Source organism: Leucopleurus acutus (assembly GCF_964270905.1).
Source record: "Leucopleurus acutus genome assembly, chromosome: 16".
In the NCBI taxonomy this organism is placed as follows: Eukaryota; Metazoa; Chordata; class Mammalia; order Artiodactyla; family Delphinidae; genus Leucopleurus; species Leucopleurus acutus.
This window is the reverse complement of record NC_139158.1, coordinates 59,889,566-59,917,158: the sequence shown is the minus strand read 5'-3', so window position 1 is coordinate 59,917,158 and position 27,593 is coordinate 59,889,566. Positions and strand designations below refer to the sequence as shown.

Here is a 27,593-nt window from a genome sequence, read left to right as displayed (position 1 = left end):
ACAATACCGTTTACAATCACTGAAAAAAATACTTGGGTATAAATCTAACATGTTTAAGACTTTTATGCTGAAAACTGTAATCAAAGAAGACCTAAATAAGTGGAGAGACATAACATGTTCAAGGACGGAAGACTCAACATAGTAAAGATGTCAAATACTCCACAAATTAGCTTACTAGTTTAATTGAATTCCTATAAAAAACCCAACAAAAATTTCTGTAGATAGAGCAAGATTATTCCAGAAGTTATCTGGAAAGGCAAAGGGATTTGGAGTAGCTAAAACAATTTTGAAAATGAATAAAGAGGGAGAAATCACTCTACCCAATGTTCAGGCTTATTATATAGCTACATTAGATGGATGGACTCATAGATCAATAGAACAGAATAGAGAACCCAGAAATAGGCCCACAGACATATAGCCAGTTGACTTTTGACTGGGGTGCACAAGCAAATCAATGGAGCAATTGGATAGTCACAAGCAAAAATAAGAGCCTTGACCTAAACCTCACACCTTAAATCCAGTTTAACTCAAATTGGATCATAGATTTAAATGTAAAACTTAATATTACAACACTTTTAGAAGAACTCAAAGGAGAAAATCTTAAGGATCCAAGGCTTGGTGAAGAGTTCTTAGATATGACTATAAAAGCACAAACTATAACAGAAAAAAAAATCGATAAATTGGACTTCATCAAAATTAAAAACTTTTGTTCTGTGAAAGACCCTGTTAGAATAAAAACATAACCTACAGATTAGGAAAGAATGTTTGCAAACCACATATCTGGCAAAGGAATTGTATCTAGAAAGATAATCTTAAAACTCAACAGGTTAAAAAAATGAACAATCCAATTAGAAAATGAGCAAAGGATATGAAGAGATGTTACACTGAAAAGGATATACAGATGGCAAATAAGCACAGGAAAATGTGTTCAGCATTACTGGCCATTGGGGAAATGCAAATTAAACCACAGTGAGATACTTCACACCTATTAGAAAAGCTGAAATGAAAGTAATGATACCAAATGCTGGAGAGGGTGCAGAGAACTGGGATCTCCCATACATTGCTGGTGGAACATAAAATGGTACAGCTACCCTGGAAAATTGTTTGGCAGTTTTTTAAACTAAACATACACTTAATGGTAAGACCCAGGAATCACACTCCTGGGCATTTATCAGATATGAAAATTATGCCACACAAAAACCTATCCACAAATGTTCATAAATAGCTTTATTTGTAATAGCCAAAAACTGGAAACAACCTGGATGTCCTTCAATTGGTGAATGATTAAACACACATCCATTCCATGGAATACTACTCAGCAATATAAAGGGATGAATTGTTGATACACAAAACAGTTACATGGATCTCAAGGTCATCAGGCTGAGTGAAAAAAGCCAATTCCAAAAGGTCACGCACTGTATGATTCCATTTATATAATATTTTTTGCAATAACAAAATTATAGAGGTACTAAACAGACTAGTGTTACCAGAGGTTATGGATGGGACAGGGCTGTGGGTGTGTTAATAAGAGGGGATAGCATGAGGGAGATCTTTGTGGTGTTGTAACTATGGGGGAAAACTGGGTGAGGGTACACAGGATTTCTCTGTACTACTTTTCCAACTTCTATTTCAAGGTAAAAAAGTTTATTTTAAAGTTTAGATGCTGAGGAGTCACGTAGGTTCTTAAGTCCACCGTATTTACTGAGCTCACTATATGCGGGGCACTAGATCTCCCGCTGGGTGCTTCACAAAGGCCAATGATGCCATTCATGCTCCTGCTCTTACCTCATCTCATGGGGATGAACAGGATACTTGGGAGCGCGCAGGAAGAGGAACCTGAACCACACTTGGTGTTCAGGGAAGGCTTCCCTAAGAAGGGACTCACCTCCAAGCAGGAGGAGATGTTAGCCAGGCAAAGAGTAGGGTAGAATGGGTGCTCCAGCCTGAAAGCCTGTCCTGTGCAGAGCCCTGGAAGGACAGGTGGTGTGGTTAGAGCCGGGCAGGGGTACAGTGGTGGTGTTCCTTTGGTTGGCTAAAACTCCTGGCCCCCTAGCCCTGGCATTCATCCCATCTTTGACAATACTACCACTCAGTTATTTTTTGTCTAATTGCAAGATTATTGGCTTTTTCCAAGTGCATATCCCCTTTGCTCTACTTTTTCACCTCTTTGTATCTGCATCACCCGGACCTATGCCTTGCACATTTTTGGTGAATTCTGTGTTCAGCAACTGTTCCCCTCTGGGTTCAGCGATCCCTGGGCCTGGGCTCCTACTCTTGAGGCATGTGCTCTCCCTCTGACGTGGGAGACAGGTGAGTAAATAAGAGTGCCATTGCAGAGGTTAGCACAGAGATCCTTCATAGGTAACCTAGGAAAGGCTTCTTGGGGGAGGTGCTGCCTGAGCTGTGTCTTCACGGGGAAGAGGAGAACTATTCCTTAAGCTCCTTTTCTTTTTTCCTTTTCATGTGTCTGAATTATTTCCTAAGATTCCTTTCGTGGGGAGGTTGTTCCAGGTTGAGACCAGCAGGCCAGAGGCATCAAGGTCTGAAAGCGTGGGACTGTCCCTGAATTTTGTCTAGAGAAAGAATTCATGTCAGAATCCTAGGATATAACAGCTGTGAAGGTACATGAATCTTCCCCCATGGGCAGTTGGAAACCATTGAAGGATGCTGATGAGAGAGGGTGTTAGTGTCTTTGGCTCAGGATCCTGGTGGATTGGAGGGAGTGAGGCAGAGGGCCAAGCCTCATCACTCCTGTATACCACTCTTAGCAGATGGGACTTGTTCCCTTCTTTCTGCTACCTCACCCACCTCCCATGTCAAGAAGAGAGTATTATATGGCAGTTAGCAGCACAGGCTTTGGAGGTTGATCAGCTGGGTTCAAACCCTGGCCTTGTAGCTTTGCCTATCTCTCAGTGAGCACAGTTAGCCTTGGTTTTCTCATCTGCACCTTGGGAATTATTATACCTGTCTCAGGTTTCTTCGCATGGAATATGATGATGTCACGTATTGAGCTCATGGCTCAAAATATAGTAGATGCTTAAGAAATACTCCATGGATCCTATTCAGGTAGCAAGCAGAGATGAGAACAAGACTGAAGGTATAATGAGTAGAGGGTTTCCCGAAAGAGAGAACCTCTTTTATTTTTTTAAAATACATAGTCTCTTCCTCCTAGAAAAGGATTTGATGCTGTGGAACCACTTAGATGTGAGAGTATCGACCCAGAGGGTGTGCTGGGCAACTACATTTAGGCCCAGGACCTTTATGGACATTGTTTCCTCTGTCATCACGTTGGCCACCACTTATCGAGGATAGGAGAAACTGCCATTTCTTGGCTGTCCACTATGTGTTGACCACCATACCAAGTGTTTCCATTTATGGTTGCTCATCTTCCAGGCGGTCCTACACGGAAATCAGCAGCATCCCTACTTTTACAGAGGGGTATACAGTGGATAAGGGAGGTAGCATAACTTCCCAGAATTATCTAACTGAGGGGGTGAAGACTGGGGTTTGCCCCTGCATGGGACTCAGAAGCTTACGCTTTCCCCATTGCACCCTTCAGTGTTAGTTCATGTAATCAATTTGTGTACAAGTTCAGTGTAGTGAGTGCACACTGATGATGGAGAAAAATCCATCCCCTAACCCCCCTCAGTTTGATCTTTCTTAGGCAAGCTTATCTCCCGGGACTGGAACACTGAACTAGAAGATGAGGCGGAATGTTTAGGAGGCTTTTTGTCAGCCACTAGCGAATTGACAGGTCTTGCCTCTGTAGTCCCCTTCACTCTCCACCCCCACCCATTGCCAGCCTCCTTCCTCTGTCAGCACAGATGCCTATAATGACGACTTCTTTGTGAGAGCCCCATCACTACCATGTTGCTGGGCAACCAGCCACTCATACTTTCACCTTTTTGTTTTTCCCACAAATGCCAGATTTAAGGGTGGGGCCTTAGGGCAGGAAGAAGGGAAAGGAGAGCAGAGGGCCCATCTGGCTGCTGCAGGTTGTTAATTACCCTATCACTGAACAGCCTTAGTTTATATTCTGAGTAGGAAACAACAGCCTCTGCCCCTTCCCATAGGATACAGTTCTGTGTCTCACCCCTCACTTTCCACACCATATTGCCTATCCCACACCTGGAAACCTCCAGATGCTAACTGAAGTTGGGATGTCTTGCTTCACTAAGTGTGTGGTGATGTGTGTCCAGACCTTGTCAGAGGCTACTGGTGTGATGCTGGTATAGATGGAGAGGATATTCCATTGTGATAGAGAATTGAGGGTGAAAATTAGGTCTGTTCTACTCCTGAGATCTCTAGGGAAGAAATACTGAAAACAAGCCATCTCTAAGGGAAGTTTTTTTCATCTAAGCCTAACTTTTTGTTGTTGTTGTCATTACAATTCTAACCCATTTCCCTTTGCTCCATCTGTCCTCAGTCAGGAGACTGTATGCCCCAAATCTTGTTCTTTGTTTTGAAAAATCAAAATTTCCTATGCTTAACCAGCTTTGCTAAAACTAATCCTTAAATATAAAGCTCTTATTTATGTCATTCAGAATTCATTTTTAATCCCATTCACTCTTTATCTTTACATATTTTCTAAATGTTCCCAATATTTGTGTTCCACATTTTCTTTTTTTTGTTTTGTTTTTTTTCATTTTAACATCTTTATTGGAGTATAATTGCTTTACAATGGTATGTTAGTTTCAGCTTCACAACAAAATGAATCAGTTATGTATATACATATGTTCCCATATCTCTTCCCGCTTGCGTCTCCCTCCCTCCCACCCTCCCTATCCCACCCCTCCAGGCGGTCACAAAGCACCGAGCTGATCTCCCCGTGCTATGCGGCTGCTTCCCACCAGCTATCTACCTTACGTTTGGTAGTGTATATATGTCCATGCCTCTCTCTCGCTTTGTCACAGTTTACCCTTCCCCCTCCCCATAGCCTCAAGTCCATTCTGTAGTAAGTCTGTGTCTTTATTCCTGTTTCACCCCTAGGTTTTTCATGACATTTTTTTTTCTTAAATTCCATATATATGTGTTAGCATACGGTATTTGTCTCTCTCTTTCTGACTTACTTCACTCTGTATGACAGACTCTAGGTCTATCCACCTCATTACAAATAGCTCAATTTCGTTTCTTTTTATGGCTGAGTAATATTCCATTGTATATATGTGCCACATCTTCTTTATCCATTCATCCGATGATGGACACTTAGGTTGTTTCCATCTCTGGGCTATTGTAAATAGAGCTGCAATGAACATTTTGGTACATGACTCTTTTTGAATTATGGTTTTCTCAGGGTATATGCCCAGTAGTGGGATTGCTGGGTCATATGGTAGTTCTATTTGTAGTTTTTTAAGGAACCTCCATACTATTCTCCACAGTGGCTGTATCAATTTACATTGCCACCAACAGTGTAAGAGGGTTCCCTTTTCTCCACACCCTCTCCAGCATTTATTGTTTCTAGATTTTTTGATGATGGCCATTCTGACTGGTGTGAGATGATATCTCATTGTAGTTTTGATTTGCATTTCTCTAATGATTAGTGATGTTGAGCATTCTTTCATGTGTTTGTTGGCAGTCTGTATATCTTCTTTGGAGAAATGTCTGTTTAGGTCTTCTGCCCATTTTTGGATTGGATTGTTTGTTTTTTTGTTATTAAGCTGCATGAGCTGCTTATAAATTTTGGAGATTAATCCTTTGTCAGTTGCTTCATTTGCAAATATTTTCTCCCATTCTGAGGGTTGTCTTTTGGTCTTGTTTATGGTTTCCCTTGCTGCGCAAAAGCCTTTAAGTTTCATTAGGTCCCATTTGTTTATTTTTGTTTTTATTTCCATTTCTCTAGGAGGTGGGTCAAAAAGGACCTTGCTGTGATTTATGTCATAGAGTGTTCTGCCTATATTTCCTCTAAGAGTATTATAGTGTCTGGCCTTACATTTAGGTCTTTAATCCATTTTGAGCTTATTTTTGTATATGGTATTAGGGAGTGATCTAATCTCATACTTTTACATATAGCTGTCCAGTTTTCCCAGCACCACTTATTGAAGAGGCTGTTCTTTCTCCACTGTACATTCTTGCCTCCTTTATCAAAGATAAGGTGACCATACGTGCGTGGGTTTATCTCTGGGCTTTCTATCCTGTTCCATTGATCTATCTTTCTGTTTTTGTGCCAGTACCATACTGTCTTGATTACTGTAGCTTTGTAGTATAGTCTGAAGTCAGGAAGCCTGATTCCTCCAGCTCCGTTTTTTATTCTCAAGATTGCTTTGGCTATTCGGGGTCTTTTGTGTTTCCATACAAATTGTGAAATTTTTTGTTCTAGTTCTGTGAAAAATGCCAGTGGTAGTTTGATAGGGATTGCATTGAATGTGTAGATTGCTTTGGGTAGTAGAGTCATTTTCACAATGTTCATTCTTCCAATCCAAGAACATGGTATATCTCTCCATCTATTTGTATCATCTTTAATTTCTTTCATCAGTGTCTTATAATTTTCTGCATACAGGTCTTTTGTCTCCTTAGGTAGGTTTCTTCCTAGATATTTTATTCTTTTTGTTGCAGTGGTAAATGGGAGTGTTTTCTTGATTTCACTTTCAGATTTTTCATCCTTAGTGTATAGGAATGCCAGAGATTTCTGTGCATTAATTTTGTATCCTGCTACTTTACCAAATTCATTGATTAGCTCTAGTAGTTTTCTGGTAGCATCTTTAGGATTCTCTATGTATAGTATCATGTCATCTGCAAAGAGTGACAGCTTTACTTCTTCTTTTCCGATTTGGATTCCTTTTATTTCCTTTTCTTCTCTGATTGCTGTGGCTAAAACTTCCAAAACTATGTTGAATAAGAGTGGTGAGAGTGGGCAACCTTGTCTTGTTCCTGATCTTAGTGGAAATGCTTTCAGTTTTTCACCATTGAGGACGATGTTGGCTGTGGGTTTGTCATATATGGCCTTTATTATGTTGAGGAAAGTTCCCTCTATGCCTACTTTCTGCAGGGTTTTTTTATCATAAATGGGTGTTGAATTTTGTCAAAAGCTTTCTCTGCATCTATTGAGATGATCATATGGTTTTTCTCCTTCAATTTGTTAATATGGTGTATCACGTTGATTGATTTGCGTATATTGAAGAATCCTTGCATTCCTGGAATAAACCCCACTTGATCATGGTGTATGATCCTTTTAATGTGCTGTTGGATTCTGTTTGCTAGTATTTTGTTGAGGATTTTTGCATCTATGTTCATCAGTGATATTGGCCTGTAGTTTTCTTTCTTTGTGACATCCTTGTCTGGTTTTGGTATCAGGGTGATGGTGGCTTCGTAGAATGAGTTGGGGAGTGTTCCTCCCTCTGCTATATTTTGGAAGAGTGAGAAGGATAGGTGTTACCTCTTCTCTAAATGTTTGATAGAATTCGCCTGTGAAGCCATCTGGTCCTGGGCTTTTGCTTGTTGGAAGATTTTTAATCACACTTTCAATTTCAGTGCTTGTGATTGGTCTGTTCATATTTTCTATTTCTTCCTGGCTCAGTCTTGGGAGGTTATACCTTTCTAAGAATTTGTCCATTTCTTCCAGATTTTCCATTTTATTGGCATAGAGTTGCTTGTAGTAATCTCTCATGATCTTTTGTATTTCTGCAGTGTCAGTTGTTACTTCTCCTTTTTCATTTCTAATTCTATTGATTTCAGTCTTCTCCCTTTTTTTCTTGATGAGTCTGGCTAATGGTTTATAAATTTTGTTTATCCTTTCAAAGAACCAGCTTTTAGTTTTATTGATCTTTGCTATTGTTTCCTTCATTTCTTTTTCATTTATTTCTGATCTGATTTTTATGATTTCTTTCCTTCTGCTAACTTTGGGGTTTTTTTGTTCTTCTTTCTCTAATTGCTTTAGGTGCAAGGTTAGGTTGTTTATTCGAGATGTTTCCTGTTTCTTAAGGTAGGATTGTATTGCTATAAACTTCCCTCTTAGAACTGCTTTTGCTGCATCCCATAGATTTTGAGTCGTCGTGTCTTCACTGTCATTTGTTTCTAGGTAGTTTTTGATTTCCTCTTTGATTTCTTCAGTGATCACTTCGTTATTAAGTAGTGTATTGTTTAGCCTCCATGTGTTTGTATTTTTTACAGATCTTTTCCTGTAATTGATATCTAGTCTCATAGCGTTGTGGTTGGAAAAGATACTTGATACAATTTCAATTTTCTTAAATTTACCAAGGCTTGATATGTGACCCAAGATATGATCTATCCTGGAGAATGTTCCATGAGCACTTGAGAAAAATGTGTATTCTGTTGTTTTTGGATGGAATGTCCTATAAATATCAATTAAGTCCATCTTGTTTAATGTATCATTTAAAGCTTGTGTTTCCTTATTTATTTTCATTTTGGATGATCTGTCCATTGGTGAAAGTGGGATGTTAAAGTCTCCTACTATGAATGTGTTACTGTCGATTTCCCCTTTTATGGCTGTTAGTATTTGCCTTATGTATTGAGGTGCTCCTATGTTGGGTGCATAAATATTTACAATTGTTATATCTTCTTCTTGGATCGATCCCTTGATCATTATGTAGTGGCCTTCTTTGTCTCTTCTAATAGTCTTTATTTTAAAGTCTATTTTGTCTGATATGAGAATTGCTACTCCAGCTTTCTTTTGGTTTCCATTTGCATGAAATACCTTTTTCCATCCCCTTACTTTCAGTCTGTATGTGTCTCTAGGTCTGAAGTGGGTCTCTTGTAGACAGCAAATTATATGCGTCTTGTTTTTGTATCCATTCAGCCAATCTGTGTCTTTTGGTGGGAGTATTTAGTCCATTTACATTTAAGGTAATTATCGATATGTATGTTCCCATTCCCATTTTCTTAATTGTTTTGGGTTCGTTATTGTAGGTCTTTTCCTTCTTTTGTGTTTCTTCCCTAGAGAAGTTCCTTTAGCAGTTGTTGTAGAGCTGGTTTGGTGGTGCTGAACTTTCTCAGCTTTTGCTTGTCTGTGAAGGTTTTAATTTCTCCATCAAATCTGAATGAGATCCTTGCTGGGTAGAGTAATCTTGGTTGCAGGTTTTTCTCCTTCATCACTTTCAATATGTCCTGCCACTCCCTTCTGGCTTGCAGAGTTTCTGCTGAAAGATCGATCGGCTGTTAACCTTATGGGGATTCCCTTGTGTGTTATTTGTTGTTTTTCCCTTGCTGCTTTTAATATGCTTTATTTGTGTTTAATTTTTGACAGTTTGATTAATATGTGTCTTGGCGTATTTATCCTGTATGGGACTCTCTGTGCTTCCTGGACTTGATTAACTATTTCCTTTCCCATATTAGGGAAGTTTTCAACTATAATCTCGTCAAATATTTTCTCAGTCCCTTTCTTTTTCTCTTCTTCTTCTGGAACCCCTGTAATTCGAATGTTGGTGCGTTTAATGTTGTCCCAGAGGTCTCTGAGACTGTCCTCAGTTCTTTTCATTCTTTTTTCTTTATTCTGCTCTGCAGTAGTTATTTCCACTATTTTATCTTCCAGGTCACTTATCCGTTCTTCTGCCTCAGTTATTCTGCTATTGATCCCATCTAGAGTATTTTTCATTTCATTTATTGTGTTGTTCATCATTGTTTGTTTCATCTTTAGTTCTTCTAGGTCCTTGTTAAATGTTTCTTGCATTTTGTCTATTCTATTTCCAAGATTTTGAATCATCTTTACTATCATTATTCTGAATTCTTTTTCAGGTAGACTGCCTATTTCCTCTTCATTTGTTAGGTCTGGTGGGTTTTTATCTTGCTCCTTCATCTGCTGTGTGTTTTTCTGTCTTTTCATTTTGCTTATCTTACCGTGTTTGGGGTCTCCTTTTTGCAGGCTGAAGGTTCGTAGTTCCTGTTGTTTTTAGTGTCTGTCCCCAGTGGCTAAGGTTGGTTCAGTGGGTTGTGTAGGCCTCCTGGTGGAGGGTACTAGTGCCTGTGTTCTGGTGGATGAGGCTGGATCTTGTCTTTCTGGTGGGCAGGTCCATGTCTGGTGGTGTGTTTTGGGGTGTCTGTAGACTTATTATGATTTGGGGCAGCCTCTCTGCTAATGGGTGGGGTTGTCTTCCTGTCTTGCTAGTTGTTTGGCGTAGGGTGTCCAGCACTGTAGCTTGCTGGTTGTTGAGTGAAGCTAGGTGCTGGCGTTGAGATGGAGATCTCTGGGAGATTTTCGCCGTTTGATATTATGTGCAGCTGGGAGGCCTCTTGTGGACCAGTGTCCTGAAGTTGGCTCTCCCACCTCAGAGGCACAGCACTAACTCCTGGCTGCAGCACCAAGAGCCTTTCATCCACACGGCTCCTTAATTTGGGATGATTCGTTGTCTGTTCAGGTATTCCACAGATGCAGGGTACATCAAGTTGATTGTGGAGTTTTAATCCGTTGCTTCCGAGGCTGCTGGGAGAGATTTCCCTTTCTCTTCTTTGTTCTCACAGCTCCCAGAGGCTCAGCTTTGGATTTGGCCCCGCCTGTGCGTGTAGGTCCCCGGAGGGCGTCTGTTCTTTGCTCAGGGTTAAAGGAGCCGCTGATTCGGAGGCTCTGGCTCACTCAGGCCGGGGGGGGGGGGGGGGGGGGGGCGGTAGGGAGGGTCACGGAGTGCGGGGCGGGCCTGCGGCGGCAGAGGCCGGCGTGACGTTGCCAGCCTGAAGTGCGCCGTTCGTTCTCCCGGGGGAGTTGTCCCTGGATCCCGGGACCCTGGCAGTGGCGGGCTGCACAGGCTCCCCGGAAGGGGAGTGTGGATAGTGACCTGTGCTCGCACACAGGCTTCTTGGTGACGGCAGCAGCCTCCTTAGTGTCTCATGTCTGTCTCTGGGGTCCGCACTTTTAGCCGTGGCTCGCGCCCGTCTCTGGAGCTCCTTTAAGCAGCGTTCTTAATCCCCTCTCCTCGCGCACCAGGAAATAAAGAGGGAAGAAAAAGTCTCTTGCCTCTTCGGCAGGTCCAGACTTTTCCCCGGACTCCCTCCCGGCTAGCCGCGGTGCACTAACGCCCTGCAGGCTGTGTTCACACCGCCAACCCCAGTCCTCTCCCAGCGCTCCGACTGAGGCCGGAGCCTCGGCTCCCAGCCCCGCCCGCCCCGGCGGAGTGCCGTTCGGTCCTGATCCTCTGTGCAGGAATCTCTCTGCTTTGCCCCCCGCACCCCTGTTGCTGTGCTCTCCTCCGCGGCTCCGAAGCTCCCCCACTACGCCACCCGCAGTCTCCGCCCGCGAAGGGGCTTCCTAGTGTGTGGACACTTTTCCTCCTTCACAGCTCCCTCCCGCTGGTGCAGGACCCGTCCCTATCCTTTTGTCTCTGTTTTTTTTTTCTTTTGCCCTAACCAGGTACGTGGGGGGTTTCTTGCCTTTTGGGAGGTCTGAGGTCTTCTGCCAGAGTTAAGTAGGTGTTCTGTAGGAGTTGTTCCACGTGTAGATGTATTTCTGGTGTATGTGTGGGGAGGAAGGTGATCTCCGCGTCTTACTCTTCCGCCATCTTCCCAGAAGTCCTCCACATTTTCTTTTTAAAATTTTGTATTTTCTTTACTAAGGTGGTAAACATATATATATATATTTATTATTATTATAATCATGTCATATTGTCTGCTTCTTTGTCCCTGATAATTTTTTTTACATCTTTATTGGAGTATAATTGCTTTACAATGGTGTGTTAGTTTCTGCTTTATAACAAAGTGAATCAGTTGTACATATACATATGTTCTTTAACATATATTTTTTAGTATCTGATATTTTATTCTACTAATATATGCTGTAGTTTGCCTAACCTCCACAGGGAATTTCAAGAATGTCCAATTTTTCATTTTAAACAGTACACTGTGAACATCTGTATTTAAATTTTTTCTTTTGTTTCCTGGAGTTATATTTTCTGTGCTGGCAGATCTCAAGCTTTTTTGTTTCAGGAACTCTTTTGCATTCCCCCAAATTATTTAGGACCCCAAAAGAGCTCTTGTTTGTTTGAGTTGCATCTATCAATATTTACCATATTATAAATTATAGCTGAAATTTTTAATTAAAAAATTTAAATTTACATTTATTCATTCAAACATAATAAACCTGTTGTATGTTAACCTAAATAACAAATTTTATGAAAATAACTATTTTCCAAATCAAAAACTTAATGAGAAGAGTGACATTGTTGCAGATATCTTTAATACTGGCATAGAAGACAGCTAGATTCTCATTTCTGCTTCTGCATTTAGTCTGTAGGTGATAATATTTTTGTTTAAGCCTTAACATAGGTTGTTGGAAAAGAGAGTAGTAGTAATTGTGGATATTCTTTGCATTACACCAAAACTTTATAAGTGATAGCTTCTTTAAGGTGTTAAGGTAAAGCAATAAAATAGCCAGTTATTACCAACAAAACGGGTTTATCCAGGAGCAGCAAAGAATTGCAGTTCGGGGCATGCAGCTGTGGTTCACCACATGCAAGTCTGGTAAAGCAAAGGAGAAGTTCTTTTATAGAGAATAAGGGGAAGTTGGGAGGGGCTGTTATAAACCTAAAGTCCATTGGAGAAAACTGGGAGTTTGCAGTATAATGGCTTTTCATTGGCTGAGTTGTGAGATTCTTTCATTGGCTGAGCTGTTGCTGGACAAGGAGAAAATCTTTCTTCCTCTTCCTGGCAGTAGTAAAGTAGTAGCACTTCCTGTGGGAGATATAAGGTACTCTCTTCGTTCTGGGGTCTGTGTTGATGTCAAGTGATTCGTGCATGAAGGCTCTGCTCTCCCTTCTGGCCTCTTGATTCCATTTTAGTTAGTTTCCCTTTATTAATTTTCACAAAGGGTTAGTTGCAATGTAGAATCTGAATCTATATCAGTGAACTTTTTGTACATTATTACATTAAAATCCATTGCTCTATCATGCCCTTTTAATGGATCTTTCACCAGTGCATGCTATTGGGAGATCATGAATTGGTTATTTGGAAACTGTTGGTCCACTGAGATGTGCAGATTCGCTAAACGTTGACACATTTATTACACAATATTTTAAAAATCAGATTCATCAATATTACTGATCTCATCAGCATCAGTATGGGAGAGCCGTCAAGCTAGTGGTGAATACAAATTTCCAAATTGCTAATTTTCACTTGAAAGCTTGAATTTTATCATTGGCAACATATACTGTCAGTTATTTTCCTTGCAGTAACAGGTTCACATGGTTTTCAAGAGAGTATCAACTGTGTAGCCCAGTCTGAATAACCATGTTTTGTTTGTCTGTCATTGTTTTGTATAAAAATGGTTTTCCATGGAAAAAACGGCTACTTCAGCTAGCAACTTAAACAACTGCACGAGTACTTCTCTTTGAGACAACCGTTGTATTTCTACATGCACAGAAGTACTTTATGCATATTTCCCATTTCATCACACAGACTATTAAAAAGAGGTGTACTCAAAGATTGAGAGTTTAGAGTACTTGGTAATTTTTAACGATTCTTTAAGGACATTCTGAAGGAAAACTGGATGGGGGTGGGAGTGGCTGGTGAGGGAGGTTACAGTGACTGCTAGTTGAATGCTTCTGCTTTGATTCATGCTAAGTCATCAACAGTTTTACCCACCATTGCTTTTGCACCATCAGTGCAAATATCAACACGGTGAAAAAGCAGATAGCTTCTAAGATGAAATAGTTTTGACCTCATGGACCCCCCCTGAAATGAGAGTCTCAGGAACCCCCCAGGGGTCCATGGACCACATTTTGAATCTTTTTTTTTTCCCTCTTGTAGTTTGTCTTTTCACTCAGTTAATGGTGTTTTTTAAATTAAAACATTCTTAATATTTTATGTAGTTTGGCTTATCAATACTTTCCCTTTATATGTGATGCTTTTTTGATCTGTTTGAGAAATTTTTGCCCTACCCCAAGGTCATGTAGAATTTCTCATATTTTCTAGAAGCTTTGTTGTTTCACCTTTTATATTAAGATAATCCGTTTGAAATTAATTTTTATGTGTTGTGAGATAGATTCATATTTTAGCTTTGATCTAGCACCAAATTTTGAAAAGAATTATCCTCTACCTATGCCACCTTAATAATTTTCATTTTTCATTACTTGTGAAACAATAATAGTTGCCCTCATTCTTTTCCTTAGAATGGACGAAATCTTTATCCCTTTGATCTTTTTCCCATGGATGGCAAAGCTAGTTCAGTAATATTTAATATGGCTACTTTTTATTGAATGCCAACTATTGCAGACAACATACTAGTCATTTCATCCTCATGCTTTTATTTAATCCTCTCAACCCCATGAGATCAGTAAGGGCTATCCCCCTTTTACAGTTTACATGAAACTGAGGTTCATGTGTAAGTAACTTGACCACAACCATTAAGGAGCAGAAGTTGTGTTATAATAATAGAATATTGGATACTGCTTATTAAACTCTTTATTGTATACCAGGTGCTAAGCTTTTATAAACATTCTCATTTAATCCTTATAACAACCCTGAGAAATAGATACTATTGTCTGTATTTTACAGGGGAGAAAACTAAGAGATTTCATGATTTGCCCTAGGTCAGACAGCTGTTAAATGGTGAAGCCAGAATTTGAACTTGGGTCAAACTCTGAAACCTTTGCTTTTATCCTTTACACAATTTCTTAGCCCCAAGTGGGTCTAAGTGTCAGTTATGTGTCAGATACTGTGCTAGGCACTGGGAATACATGATGAGGTATGGACCTAACTTTCAAGGAGTTCACAGTCGATTAGGGCTGATTGCCCCTTTTATTCCAGACCGTTAACTCTTTTTAAAATCGTGAAAGAAGTATGTGTGAGGTCTTCTGCTCAGAAGAGGTTGATTATTATGAAGGACTGAGTTGAGATAGGATATAGAAGGAAGGGCTTCACTGAGATAATGCATGATGAACTAAATTTTAAAGGACTAATAAAAAATCTGTAGTATTGGGAGTAATTGGCATTTGTGGCCAAGGGAACAGTGGGTACAAATGGGGCTATGAAATCATCTTATCATCGTGTGTGTGTGTGTGTGTGTGTGTGTGTGTGTATGTGTGTGTGTGTGTGTGTTTGTAGGCAGGGGAGGGATCAGGGGGTTATATATTACTTGTGCTGGCATGTGAAGGGAGAATAGGTAAACATGGGGGCCACATCACAAGGGGCCTTATGTGCTAAGGAGCTGGGTTTGATCCTGGGGTAATGGAAGCCATCAAAATGTTTTGGTTAGCAAGTGATCCATTTGGGACCCCTTTAACCATTGACTTTTTTTTTTTTTAAGGGATCCCACTTAGATTCTGGCAACTAACATAGGTAATATTTATTGAGCCTTTACTGTGTGCTGAGCTATTACGTTAAGTATAAAGTATAATCTCTTTTAACCTTCATTAACAAGAGAATGAGAGATAGGTGCTAGTGTTATCCCCATTTTATAGAAAAGAAAACTGAGATACAGAGAGGTTAATCAACTTGCCCAGAGAAACACAGCTCAAACATTGGTGTGGGATTCAAAGGGATATTTTCTCCTTTTGGCACCTATATCAGCAGTTGCTTCAAAAGAAACTGTCTTGGCTTGGATTATTCCAAGAACAAAGAGAAAGCTAGTATGGTTGGAGCATGGTGCAGAAGAGTGATGGGAGATGACACTGTGGGGGTAAGCAAAGGACAGTTTGTGTAGAGCCTGGGTCATTGTCAGGAGCAGGGAAGCCACTAGGTGTATTTAGCAAGAGAGGGACTTGATATTATTTACCTTTTTTTTTTTTTTTTAAATTCTTCTGGCTCCTTTGTAGAGAATGGATTAGAGAGGGACAAGAGTAGAAACAGAAAGACCAGATAAGGGGCTGACACAGGCATCCAGGCAAGAAATAATGATGGTAGGTGGTAGGTGGTGGCAGATATGTAGATGATCTGGGATATATTTGGAAGTATACTATACAGGACTTGCTTATGGGTTGGCCTGATGATGGGAAGAAAAAGCAAGGATGATGCAAGGAGTTTTTTTTTTTTTTTTAGCCCAAGTCATTTCTAATTTGGGGCTACCATAGGTAATGCTTCAGGGAACATACTTTTCGTGCAACTTAGAACACATCTGAATATTTCCTTAGCATGCATTCCTGACAGTAGAATTAATATATTAAGGACTAAGCCTCTTTTTAAAGATTTTGATACGTATTGCCCAGTTGCCTCCCTAAACAGTAGTATTAATTCGCATTCCCCCTATATTTTGGTGTCATTTCCACATCCTTTTCACTGCTGGAGTTAGTCTTTTTCTTTCAAATTATTTAGAAAGGCATCATCCACATAACATTTGTAAGCTAACTGAACCCAAATTCAGTTTCTTGTTACCCCATTCCTCACTGGCTATTGGCTGGAGGCCTCTCTCTCACCTCCTTAAACCTCTTGCATTTCTTCTCACGTGGCTGCCTCCATATTTAAAGCCAACAGCAGTGTGTCAGGTTCTTCTCATGCTTCAAATCTTCCCTTCCACCTTTACTTCTGCCACCAGCTAGAGAAAGTTCTCTGCTTTTAAAGGTCCATATGATTAGATTAGCTCACCCAGATAACCCCCCCCTTTCCCCCACCCCCACCCCCGGTACGCGGGCCTGTCACTGTTGTGGCCTCTCCCGTTGTGGAGCACAGGCTCCAGACGCGCAGGCTCAGCGGCCATGGCTCACGGGCCTAGCCGCTCCGCGGCATGTGGGATCTTCCCGGACCGGGGCACGAACCCATGTCCCCTGCATCGGCAGGCGGACTCTCAACCACTGCGCCACCAGGGAAGCCCAATCCCCCCTTTTTGAGGTCAACTGTGCCATAAAACATAAATGCAGGAGTGATTTCTCATCACACTCACAGATTCTGGGGATTAAAGGGTGTGGAATCTTGAGAGGGGGACATTTCTACCAAAGGCAAAATACATTTCCCCTCCCCCAGCGTTCTGAGGAGGCTTTTGCTGTTACTGTATCAGCTCAGCCTAAAATCTCATCTAAATCTCATCAGCTTAAAGGACCTAAATCTAACCTTGTAAATCATCTAAATCAGGTACAGTTGAAGCTCCTGAGTACAACTGCTTTCTGTCTTCTTGACCAGAGAAATAGGTTGTCTGTTCCCATCATACAGTGGTCGGATGGGCAAAGAATAACAGTTATCGATTTCTAACCTGGAAAAAAATATGAGCTGAAAGTTATTCATTACAGCATTATTTATAGTTAACACACACCAGAAGCAATACCCCAATACCTACAGTAGAAAATTAAGTAAATTTAAAAAATTTGCTTCACTTGAGTGACTGTTATTTGGCCATTAAAAATGTTAATAGCAAAGACAAACAACATGAGAAATATAGGACACAAGTGGAGGAAAACAGTGAGATCTAAAATTATATTTATTATAATTGTCTAAAAATATGCTTCTAAAAAGACTAGGAAAGAATAGCAAAAATAGTCATGGTGTTAGAGTCAGATGATGGGTGACATTTTTCTTATAATTTTTTAGTATATACATATATTTTCTTTCTCTTTTGAAAATCTTTGTTCAGTTAGCCTAAATGTAGTATTTTCCAACCATTCTCAGTCCCCAGTTCACCTTTGAACTCATAGGATATCCTATCCTATGAGTTCATCGAGGGGTGGGGAAAAGGAAAGGTGTAGTGCCCTGCTTGCTCAGAGCACATAACTGGTGCTCTCCTTGTTTATGTGCACACACTGTTGTCTATAGCTATCAGCATTTCCATTTTCCCAGTCCTAAGTTTCCACACTTGGCAGGACAAAGCAAATAAACCCAGACCACAAAAATTCCCCAGCTTGTACCCTCGCTGGGATGCAGCCTAGCCATTGGTGGTCTCCATACCAGCAATGCCAGATCATGTGGGAGCTTTCAGAAAATGAAAGATCTCAGGTCCCATCCCTGATCTTCTGAATTAAAACCTACATTTTAGCAAGATTCTCCCACTGATTCATGTGCACATTACAATTTGAACAGAACTGGCCTAGGTGGTTCAAACAATGCCATGAAAACTGACTCAGGGATCAGGGTCTAGAAATCTTCAGGTAATTGCTGCTGGATGCACTGTGAAAGCACAGTCGGCACTCCTAAAGAATTCTGATGTGCATATGGAGAGCTTTGCGTTCATGCCTGGTGATCACCAGTGGGTGCAGACCAGCAGCTGTGTTGAAAGCAGCCATATTGATGTTCTGTACCGGTTAAGAGCCTAGGTTTGGAAGACTGGTTCTGGAATAAGCACACTCCTTCCTGACTTTCCCATTGACTGCAGCTATATAGAATGCACGGAGCAATTATTTGAGGATGCTGAAAAGTAGTAGCAGATAGATTGGGAAAGAAGACCAGAGGTTGAAATACCACCATACTGGCCTCCAGTATGAACTCAAGGAAGCCCAAAACAAGGAATTAGATATTGGCATGGAAAGAGAGCACTCCAGGACAGCCCTCCATTCTGGCTAAAGGAGTGGGAATGGGGTCTAGTGCTCAAGAGAGAATGAGGAAAATCTCCCGTGTTTCTTCTTCCTTTTCTCCATTGTTTTATACCCCAGCATGTGACAGTCCACAAACTTAAAACTGAGGGAGAAGACCCTTCCTTTCCAATAAGACTTGTGTCAAGAGTATGGAGTGAACCACTGTTGCTTTTTTTTTCTTTCTTTGTTCTCCCTCCATTTGATACAGGCATGTGGACACAGGCACTGTCAGGGGAAGTACATGGCAGAGCAAGGTAAGCAATGTCCCAGCTTTCTGGCCAGAGGACCAAAAGAGGAGCCCCAGGGAACTCGAAGGTATCAAGGAGATAGATCACAGAAACGGAAGAGTTCAGAAAGCAACTCCATAAACTTATGGACTCCAGGCCTTACCTGCAAACTGTACATAAGTGGATCTGATTGTAAATAGCACACCAAAGACTTTGAGAATAGAACTACAGGATAGCCCACTGCCAGGTCTCAGACTGACCACTGGTTAGCACATAACGTGGTACACAACTGGATAGCACTGCAAAGGCTTTCCAAACAGAACTGACATTGAAACCTGAACTTGGATCCCAAACCCAGCTGGGTCGTTTGCCTGCTAAGACAAAAATACCAGGATTCTCCCCAAACCTCATGACAAAATGTTCAAAATTATTGGGCATACAAAGAATCAAGAAAATTTCAGCTCACAAAAAGACAATCAACAGATGCCAATATTCCAATGTGATGCAAATGCTGGAATAATTATGTGACAGAGATATAAAGCAGCTATTATAAAAATGCTTAGAGAAGTGAGGGCAGTCTAGAAACAAATGGAATGATAGAAAATCTCAGCAAAGAAACAAGGTACAAAAAAGAAACCAATGGAAATTTTAGAACTGAAAAGTAATAATGCAGTAATCAAAATAATTTCACTGGATGAATCAGTAGCAGAATAGAGATAACAGAGGAGAGATTAAATACTTGAAATAAATCAGTAGAAATCATCTGAACGATAGAGAGAAAAAATATTTTAAAATAAAGTTTCAGGAACCTGTGGGACAATTATAAAAGAGCTGACACTGCGGTCATGAAAGTCTTAGGAGGAGAGGAGAAAGAGTGAAGTACAGAAAAATTATTTGAAGAAGATAATGGCTGAAAACTTCTCAGATTTGGCAAAAGACATAAACCTACAGATTTAAAAAGCTCAGCAAATCCTAAGTAGGATAAACCCAAAGAAGTCCATGCTCAAACATAATCAAATTGCTAAAAATGAAAGTCATGAAAGCAACTAGAGAAAAAAACACATTGCTTATAGAGGAATAAGAATTTGAATGATTATGGATTTCTCATCAGAATACATAGAAACCAGAAATAAGTAGACCACCATTCTTAAAGTATGGAGAAAAAAGGATTGTCAGACCCAGAATTCTATGTCCAGCAAATACATCATCTTTATTTCTGAAGGATTTTAAGATATTCTTAGTAAAAGGATACGAAGAGAATTCATAGTCAACAGATCTTCTCAGAAGGAATTGCTAATGAAAGTTCTTCAGACAGAAGGGAAGGGATACCAGCTAGACACTTGGAACATCAGGAATAAAGGAAGAGCAATAAGAATGGTAAATATCTAGATAAACATAATAGACTGTTCTCTTGAATTCTCTAAAACATGTTTTATAATTGAAAGCAAAAATTAGAACAAATTCATTGTAGTTATAATATATATGTCATATAATATGACAATATTGTATGTTATATAAGACAAGGAAGGTGAATGAAAGGACTTACTTATGCTGATAAGGTTTTTACCTTCTACTTGAAAGGGTAATATACTATTTCTCAGTAGACTGTGAAAAGTTACATCTGTTTATTGTAATCCCTCAAGCAACCACTGAAAAAACTACAAAGAGATCTAGTCAAAAACTCTGAAGTTGAATTAAAAAGAGAGAAAATAGAGGAAAGAAAAAGAACAATTGGAAAAGCAATAGTAAAATGGCAGATCTAAATCTAAACATATCACATTAAATGTAAATGGTCTCAACACACCAATTAAAAGGTCATGGCTTTTGAAGTTGGGTAAACCTAGTGTGAATTCATTCTTGGCCACTTACTACTCATCTGGCCTTGTGTAAGAACACTTGCTTCTCTGAGCCTCAGTTTCCTCACTTGTAAAATAGGAAAAAAATTGTACTTCCTTAGAGGGCTATTGCAAATATAAAATAAGGTAATATTTATAAGGAGCTCAGCATATCCATCTGTTTAAAAAGTAGGGGAAATGCATATTTGCTCATATATGCAGAGTATCTTTGGAAGAACATACATGAAACTGATGTCATTAGTTGTCTGTGGGTAGCCTGGAGGACAGGGCTAAGAGGGAGATTTTTTTTACTTGTAGGGGTCCACAATCTCTTATCTTACAACTCTGAAATCAAGAGCTCTGAAAACCCGGTGTTGTTGATTTTTTTGTTTTGTTTTGTTTTGTTCATAAGATTGATGCCACACCTTGTTTGGTAGCAGAACCTGAACTGAAGTGGCATGAAGCTCCTTATATGTTCATTTTGTGTCAATTCTCATTCATTTTGCAGAAATATTAAGGTATTGGTTATAGGGTACTACACAATAATATGTTAGGTATATTCATCTGACCTTTCTGAAACATGAAAAATTGTGAATTCCAAAACACATCCAGCCTAAGATTATGGATCTGTGTATCCTTTGAATTTTGAATTCAATCTGTGTATTGTTTTGAATTTTGAAACTGGTGAAGGCATTACCTATTCAGAAAATTAAATTTTAAAAACTAAATTTAGCATGGTGCCTGACACAAAGCAAGCTGTCAGTAAGTATCGGCAGCAGCTATTATTCCATTCTTCCAGGCCTTTCCTGTCAACAAATCTGTTCATGTCCAATACTATGTTTCACCATGACAGCAGACTCTGAGTGTTACTACTTAGATTTTCCATCGTAGAAGACTGAGGTGCAAACCAGCCAGACCCCTGCCAACCAGCCAGACAGTCCCCCACCCAGAGTCCTGAGGTTTTTCCTGTTCACCAGACCACCTCAGCCATAAGAATGGCGTCAACAGGATTTGTGTGCCCAAGAGAGGCGTGTTGTTTTTATCTAAGAGGAGAGGAGAGCACATAAGGAGGAATTGTGTGCAGTCAGGATCACCCCCAAATCCCAAAGGGCCTTCAAAGGGCCCCAATCCCAAAGGGCCCGTTTTGAAGCTAGGCCTTACTGTCCAGTGGGCCCAGCTAGGCAGTTGCGCCTAGAGCATTTAGTGTACAGCACTCTCTTTCAGCTGATTACTAGATGAAGTTTTAGGGGCTTGATTCTAGAGACCATTTACAAAAATTAGCTTCTTTTTTTTTTTTAATCCCGAGAGCCTCATTCAGCATATCCAGTACTGAGACTGTTTTATAATAGGATCTGGGCGTGTATATAATGAGCTCACAGAAGCGTGCATGTGTTGCAGTTAGACTGTTGAGTGTGAGCGTAAAGGATATGCCGTGACAATTGCAAGAAAGCAGATTGTTGGGGTGGGCCTGGCAGCTGCCTTTCTAGCCTCCATTGTTCTTTATCTCTTCTTTCCTCCCCACGCTCTGTGGCCTAGGAGAGAAAAACAGAGATGGCTCCATGTTTCAGGAGCCATCAGGGCTCTGTTTTCCAAGTCATTTTTATAGCCACTAGAAGCTCCTCCTGCTTGCTGCTCTGTAGGGGGCAGTTTGTGGAGACAAGTGTAAAATGCTTGCTGCCCTCTGCACCACTTGGTCTGTCCAGTGAGGCAGTTGTTGGGAGGCCACCAGAAAGTTTGAACTGCCAGCTCCGTGAACCATGGCTTGGAAACAATAACCTAGGTCGGGAAAAATTGCTTCCCTTGGAAGCCATGTCCATCTAAATCATGGTGTCCTTTCCAGCTCATAAGGTAGAACTACCTGGAGAAGCACCTACTTTTGGATTATTTTCCTAGTTGCTTAATTAATGGCTTCTTACCTGTAAGCTTTGATTAGCTGCTATTTACCAGGCTTTTCTGAGGTCTCCCATGCCCCAGAACTGTCAGGTTTGTATTGCTCACTGGGGCTCTAAGCAGATTCCAAAGCACACTTTTTCAAATACCAAATCTTCTTTGTTTTATTATATCCATAGCCATATCCTATATAGAAAAAATAGGAAAGTATAAAGAAGAAACTTCTCCCAGGTTTAACTGTCACTGTTTATATTTTCAGTTATGCTTCTTTCTAGTTTTATTTATACACACACACACACACATTTTTCATAGTTGATTTCCTAGGCTATTGATAATCCCCTTTTCTCCCACAGTTAACACTGGAGCATAAACATTTTTCCACATCATTTTAAAACATTCTAAGAACATTGTTTCCATGGCTGCATTACCATGATCTGCCTAACTGGTCCCCATTTACAGCCAATCCTGTTCCCTTGGTTAAAGTCTTTATGATGATATTTTCATTTGAATTATGTATTATTTTTTTAAGATGGATACCTAGGCATAAAAGTATCAGATCACAGAATGTAAAGATACAGAAGGCTTTTGAGAGACAGATATATTTTGCATGTATATATATATTAGTATAGACTTGGTCTCCACAAAGCACACACTGATTTATTCTCCTGGCTCCTGCAGTCTCAGTGTGGGCAAAAATTGGTTCTTGGTTGGGGGGGTGAAAAAAATCTTAGAAATTACAGTGGTTTGTGGCTATCCAGTGCAGTATCTGTGATATTGGCATTTCATGCAGGGGCCATAATGAGAAAAAGGTTGAGAAGCACAGTTCTAGTTGTATATGAGCACCCATCTCACTCCACCCTTCGAAGCTTTTAAATCTGAGCTTTTGGTTTGGGGTTTTAGAATAGTATTTTTCTGATCTAAATGTTCTTGGTTCTTTGTACAAACTTTAGGAGCCTGGGAAAGGTATGAATAAAATAAAATTTATCTGGTTGCCACTGTTCATATTTTTATCTTTCTACATTATTGGGATCCTCCATGTTTCTAGTTTTATGTCCAGCTCTTTTCGCGTAATTGCCATTGTAATAATTTCAGTGTTAGTCTGTGCCGAGGATCACTTTGAAATATCCCTTGTGTTCTGGTCTCACTCAGGGGCTTCCCCTGTCCCCCATGCCTGGGAGTACATTTGTGTCCCCAAAGGCATCAGGTTTGGACCTCTGGGAGCCCAGGCTGCTCCGGGACTTTCAGTAATTGTCCCTTGTTTGTTTCAGGTGTGATCCCCTGGGCCCATTTGCTGTCGGGGGAGAGGACCTAGACCCCTTTGGGTGAGTACTGCTGGGGAGGTGACAGCAACACGACTTGCTCTTATGGCCTTTCAGCCGAAGCTCATCTTCTAATTTTAGAGCTTTTCATCAGTCTTCCTTTGGGGTGAAGGAAGCAGTTGTTGCTGAGTGGCTGAGAAAGCATTGCCGCTGCTCTGCTCTGCCGTACCTGGAGCAGTGCAGGAGGGCTCTGAGTGTTGGGGAGTGGCTGAGCAAGCCCAGTGGGCAGCTCCTCTGTTGTTTTCTGGCCCTGCTTGTTTTGGTGGAAGACGGCAGCTGTCCCTTGGATGGAAGGATACCATGGGGATCTATCAGGTGCAGACTGAAGAGCACACAGTGGGCTACAGACCTGAGGGCAGTTCAGGGCTATTCAGAGGTCACCTCACTTGGTAAGGGGAGTCTCTGATCCCCATTAGACTCTGGTGTGGTTCTTGTCAAGTCCCCAACAAAGTTATTTCAGCCTCAGCTAGGCACTGTCTTCTCTGAATGCTTTTAGATTTTAACCTCTGCTGCAGAGTGTCCCCAGCTTGAGTGTCTCACCTTTAGACCATGGGGAAATCATATAAGTCTGCAGTTAAGCTTGAACAGTGACTTCAAAGTTTGGGGAACATCAGCTTATTCATCCTAGTTTGAGCCATGAGGTCGGATCCATGGAATTCAATGAGGGACAGATGCTGTCAAGAGCCAGACTTGGACAACCAAATTATGGATTGCCCTGAGACCTTTAAGGAAACAGCAAAAAAGCTAGCATCATGAATTATCTCAATTCATTAGTCCTTAGACCTAAAGTAGTAGCCTGCAGAGCCTTGTGATGGTTCTGCATTGACCTTGACAAGTTCTGGCACACGTTCTTTATCGAATTGTCCCTCTTGGGTGCAGGAGATGGCAGGGACCTCAATTCAGGGAGCCTGTAGAGCTGAAAGTACAGGCCATGATGGCCAGAGAAGGTGTGCTCTTTGTGTTGTTGCGCTTGCCCACTTCCTGCTGGCACTCAGGCAGCCATCCGTGTGTGTCTGCTTGAACCATCCAGCATTGATGTCCCAGTCATTTTTAGTCCATTCTCACCACCTTCACTCCTTCTCCAACCGCTGCTTGCCACATTTGCTTACCCATCGTTCCTTCTTGCCTCAGGTGTCGGAGAGGTGGCATGATCGTGGATCCCCTGAGATCCGGCTTCCCAAGAGCACTTATTGACCCATCATCGGGCCTCCCAAACCGGCTTCCTCCAGGCGCTGTGCCCCCAGGAGCACGCTTTGACCCCTTTGGACCCATTGGGACCAGCCCACCTGGGTAGGTATTCCCTCAGATATGCTGAGAAGTAGGACGTGATGGCAGCTCAGCTCAGCATTGCAGGGATGAAAGCGTCTGACGCCAGGCGCAGAGTCACCACTACCTCTGTCCCCTGCTGCCAAGAGAGTGGAGCCTCTCCAGGCACCTGCCTGATGCCTCCCTGGAGCCTTCCAGGAGCTTCCCATTCCTCAGTGCCTCCCTTCCCCAGCTCCCGTCACGGAGGACTCAGAGGAGGGGTTGCTACTCACACTTAATGGACTTTTTGTATGTGTCAGGAACTCACTGGATCCTTATGTCAACACTTGTGGGTAGATATTACTGTCCATATTTCACAGATGCAGAAATCAAGGCCCTGAAAGGTGGAGTAACTTATCCAAGGTGGGAGAATAAGAATTCAGACCCAACTCTAGAGTGCATGCTCTTGAACTGCACAAACCACCACATCATTCTGAGGCAGGCTCTCTCCATTCAGGACCCTGTGTGCCCGTGCGCCGCTGGCTCTCCATCGCCCCAACTCACCAGCCCCTCTTTCCATTCCAGACCTAACCCAGACCATCTCCGCCCGCCGGGCTACGATGACATGTACCTGTGAAGGCCTCAAGAATGTAACATACCATCCTTCCCTCTACTCTCCTGGAGCTGCCACTGCTAGCCCCATCAGCAACCGTTTTCTTGTGGGCTGGGGGCAAGGGACTCTGCCCATGTGTTTGCAGGCCAGCTGGGATTGCCTCCCCACCCCCTGCCAGGGCCAAGGTACCTGCTGTAGCTGTCCACCTGGCTGCATATAGGTCCCAAAGAGAAATCAGTGTCTCTCACCACCAGCTCCTCCCCACTTCCCAGGGAAGACTCCGGCAACATATACCCTCGACCCGATGCAGTCCCAGTTGCAGCACTGTAAGAACAGAACACATTTTGGATGTTATTATTAAGAACCAAATGTCAATACAAAAATCATGTTGCCAGTATCCCACTCTTCTTTGCTGCTCAGTTCCTTCCATTTATGAGACTTGAGAGTTTGAATGTTTGAGGGGCTAAATGACTCTTTTTTCCTACCCAGGGCCTGTTCTTGCCTCTCAGGCACCTTCCTTTCATAAATTGCTCTTGCTCCTGACACCACTAAGAATGGGTCCCAGTCTGGCTTCATGGATGAAAATGAGTGACTGGAAACCTCATAGGCCACAAGGATGACTTTCTCAAGGACAGGCAGATTGTGGAAAGATTGCATCATTCTGAAATGGGCAAAATCTTCCAGTTCTGCTTGTCTGAGCCAGTCCTCTGGGTCCCTCTGTGCCTGGGCAATGGCAGCCTATGAACAGAGGAATAAACAGAACAGTCCTGAAGGCTAATCTCTTTTTGCCACTAACTTACTGAGTGACCCTAAGCAGATCCCTTCCTCCCAGGGCCATCGTGTCTACCTACGAAATCTGAGGTGTGCCTTTCTTGCTCTAAAACATTCTGGTGTCTGCTTCTATGTCTGATGATCCCTGGGAACTGGGGCAAAAGGGAAAGAATAAAGGTTCAAGGCTTTGTGTGGTACTTACCTACAGAGTCCACAACTGTGTGCCTCTCACCCCTCTTGTGGCTCAGACACAAGCATAGCAGCGTGGTGCTGAACTTCAGGACAAGCAGGGAGCCTGGTCTCTGAAAGCCAGTGGCAGGGGGTGGGTTGGGAGGAGTGTGTGATAGGGGTGAATGAAGGAGCTAGTGATGCAAGAAACAACTCAGGAAGTCTTTTCAGCCTGAGGCCTGACAGATGTGGTCAGGGATGAACCCCTGTGCTGGAGTGGAAAGAGCACTCTAGAGCACCAGACTCAGAGGCAAGAGATCAAGGCACTAGTCACTTTCACTCCCTAACTAGCATTTCAGCCACGGGTGGGTCCTTAAACTTTTCAGCTCCTTGGATTCCTTCCCTTAAATTAGGATGTATTATTTATCTGTGGGCAGAGGGCCACCAGAGCCTTCCTGAGGCATCTGCTAATATGCTGTAGCCTGAATTGCCTGTCTGTTGTGTCTGAGAGTGGGTTAGGAGTAAACTAAACAGGCATATGTGCCCAGGGGCAATCCAAGATGGAGGCTGGGACTAGGGGAGGCTCGCATGAGCTGGCTTCCTGGGCATTTCTGGCCCCCATTTCAAGCACTGATTTAGTAAAAGACCACCTTGAAGCTTTTAGAACAGCTCTGCTCTGGAGAAAGACCCAGAGGTCAGGCAGAGCTACAAATGCAGTCATTAATAGTCGTCTTCCTCAAGAGCCAGCTAATGGGTGGAACGTTTTTGTTTTGAAACTGGATCATACCTTCAACCAGAAGGACTTGGGGCAATTTGCTCATAAAAGCATCTTTTATTATAAAACGAAGCATTTAAAGGAACATCAGACAAGTGGGAGAGGTAGATAACTTTTAGGACCCTGATTCAAGGAAAGGACAAGATTGAAACAATAAATTTGCCACTTAGATTTTCTAATAGCAAAAGTGGAAAGGATAGCCATAAATATAATTCTGTTTTCTGAATATAGAAACTTTAGTGATCCACCTGCAGAATCAGCAGGTTTTTTGAGTGGGTCTCCTTGCATCAGGGACAGTGAGGAACACAGACTATGTCGTAGTTATGTGGGGGAAGGTGAATGGGGCCTTCAGGAACTTCCAAGTCAGGCTGTCGGTATGTGT

The 27,593-nt window shown here is 41.7% G+C and overlaps 1 protein-coding gene across 1 annotated transcript in view; it reads left to right on the top strand.

The window, feature by feature from the left end:
• The window catches only part of PSMF1 (proteasome inhibitor subunit 1), a 52,678-nt gene extending 26,192 nt beyond the window's left edge, over nucleotides 1–26,486 (top strand). The window contains exons 5-7 of the mRNA XM_082856754.1: nucleotides 23,589–23,642; nucleotides 24,771–24,929; nucleotides 25,470–26,486. Coding sequence (XP_082712880.1) covers nucleotides 23,589–23,642; nucleotides 24,771–24,929; nucleotides 25,470–25,521 — 265 coding nt within the window. The 3' untranslated portion in view covers nucleotides 25,522–26,486. The remainder of the gene's footprint in view (nucleotides 1–23,588; nucleotides 23,643–24,770; nucleotides 24,930–25,469) is intronic.
• The last annotated feature ends 1,107 nt before the right edge of the window (nucleotides 26,487–27,593 follow it).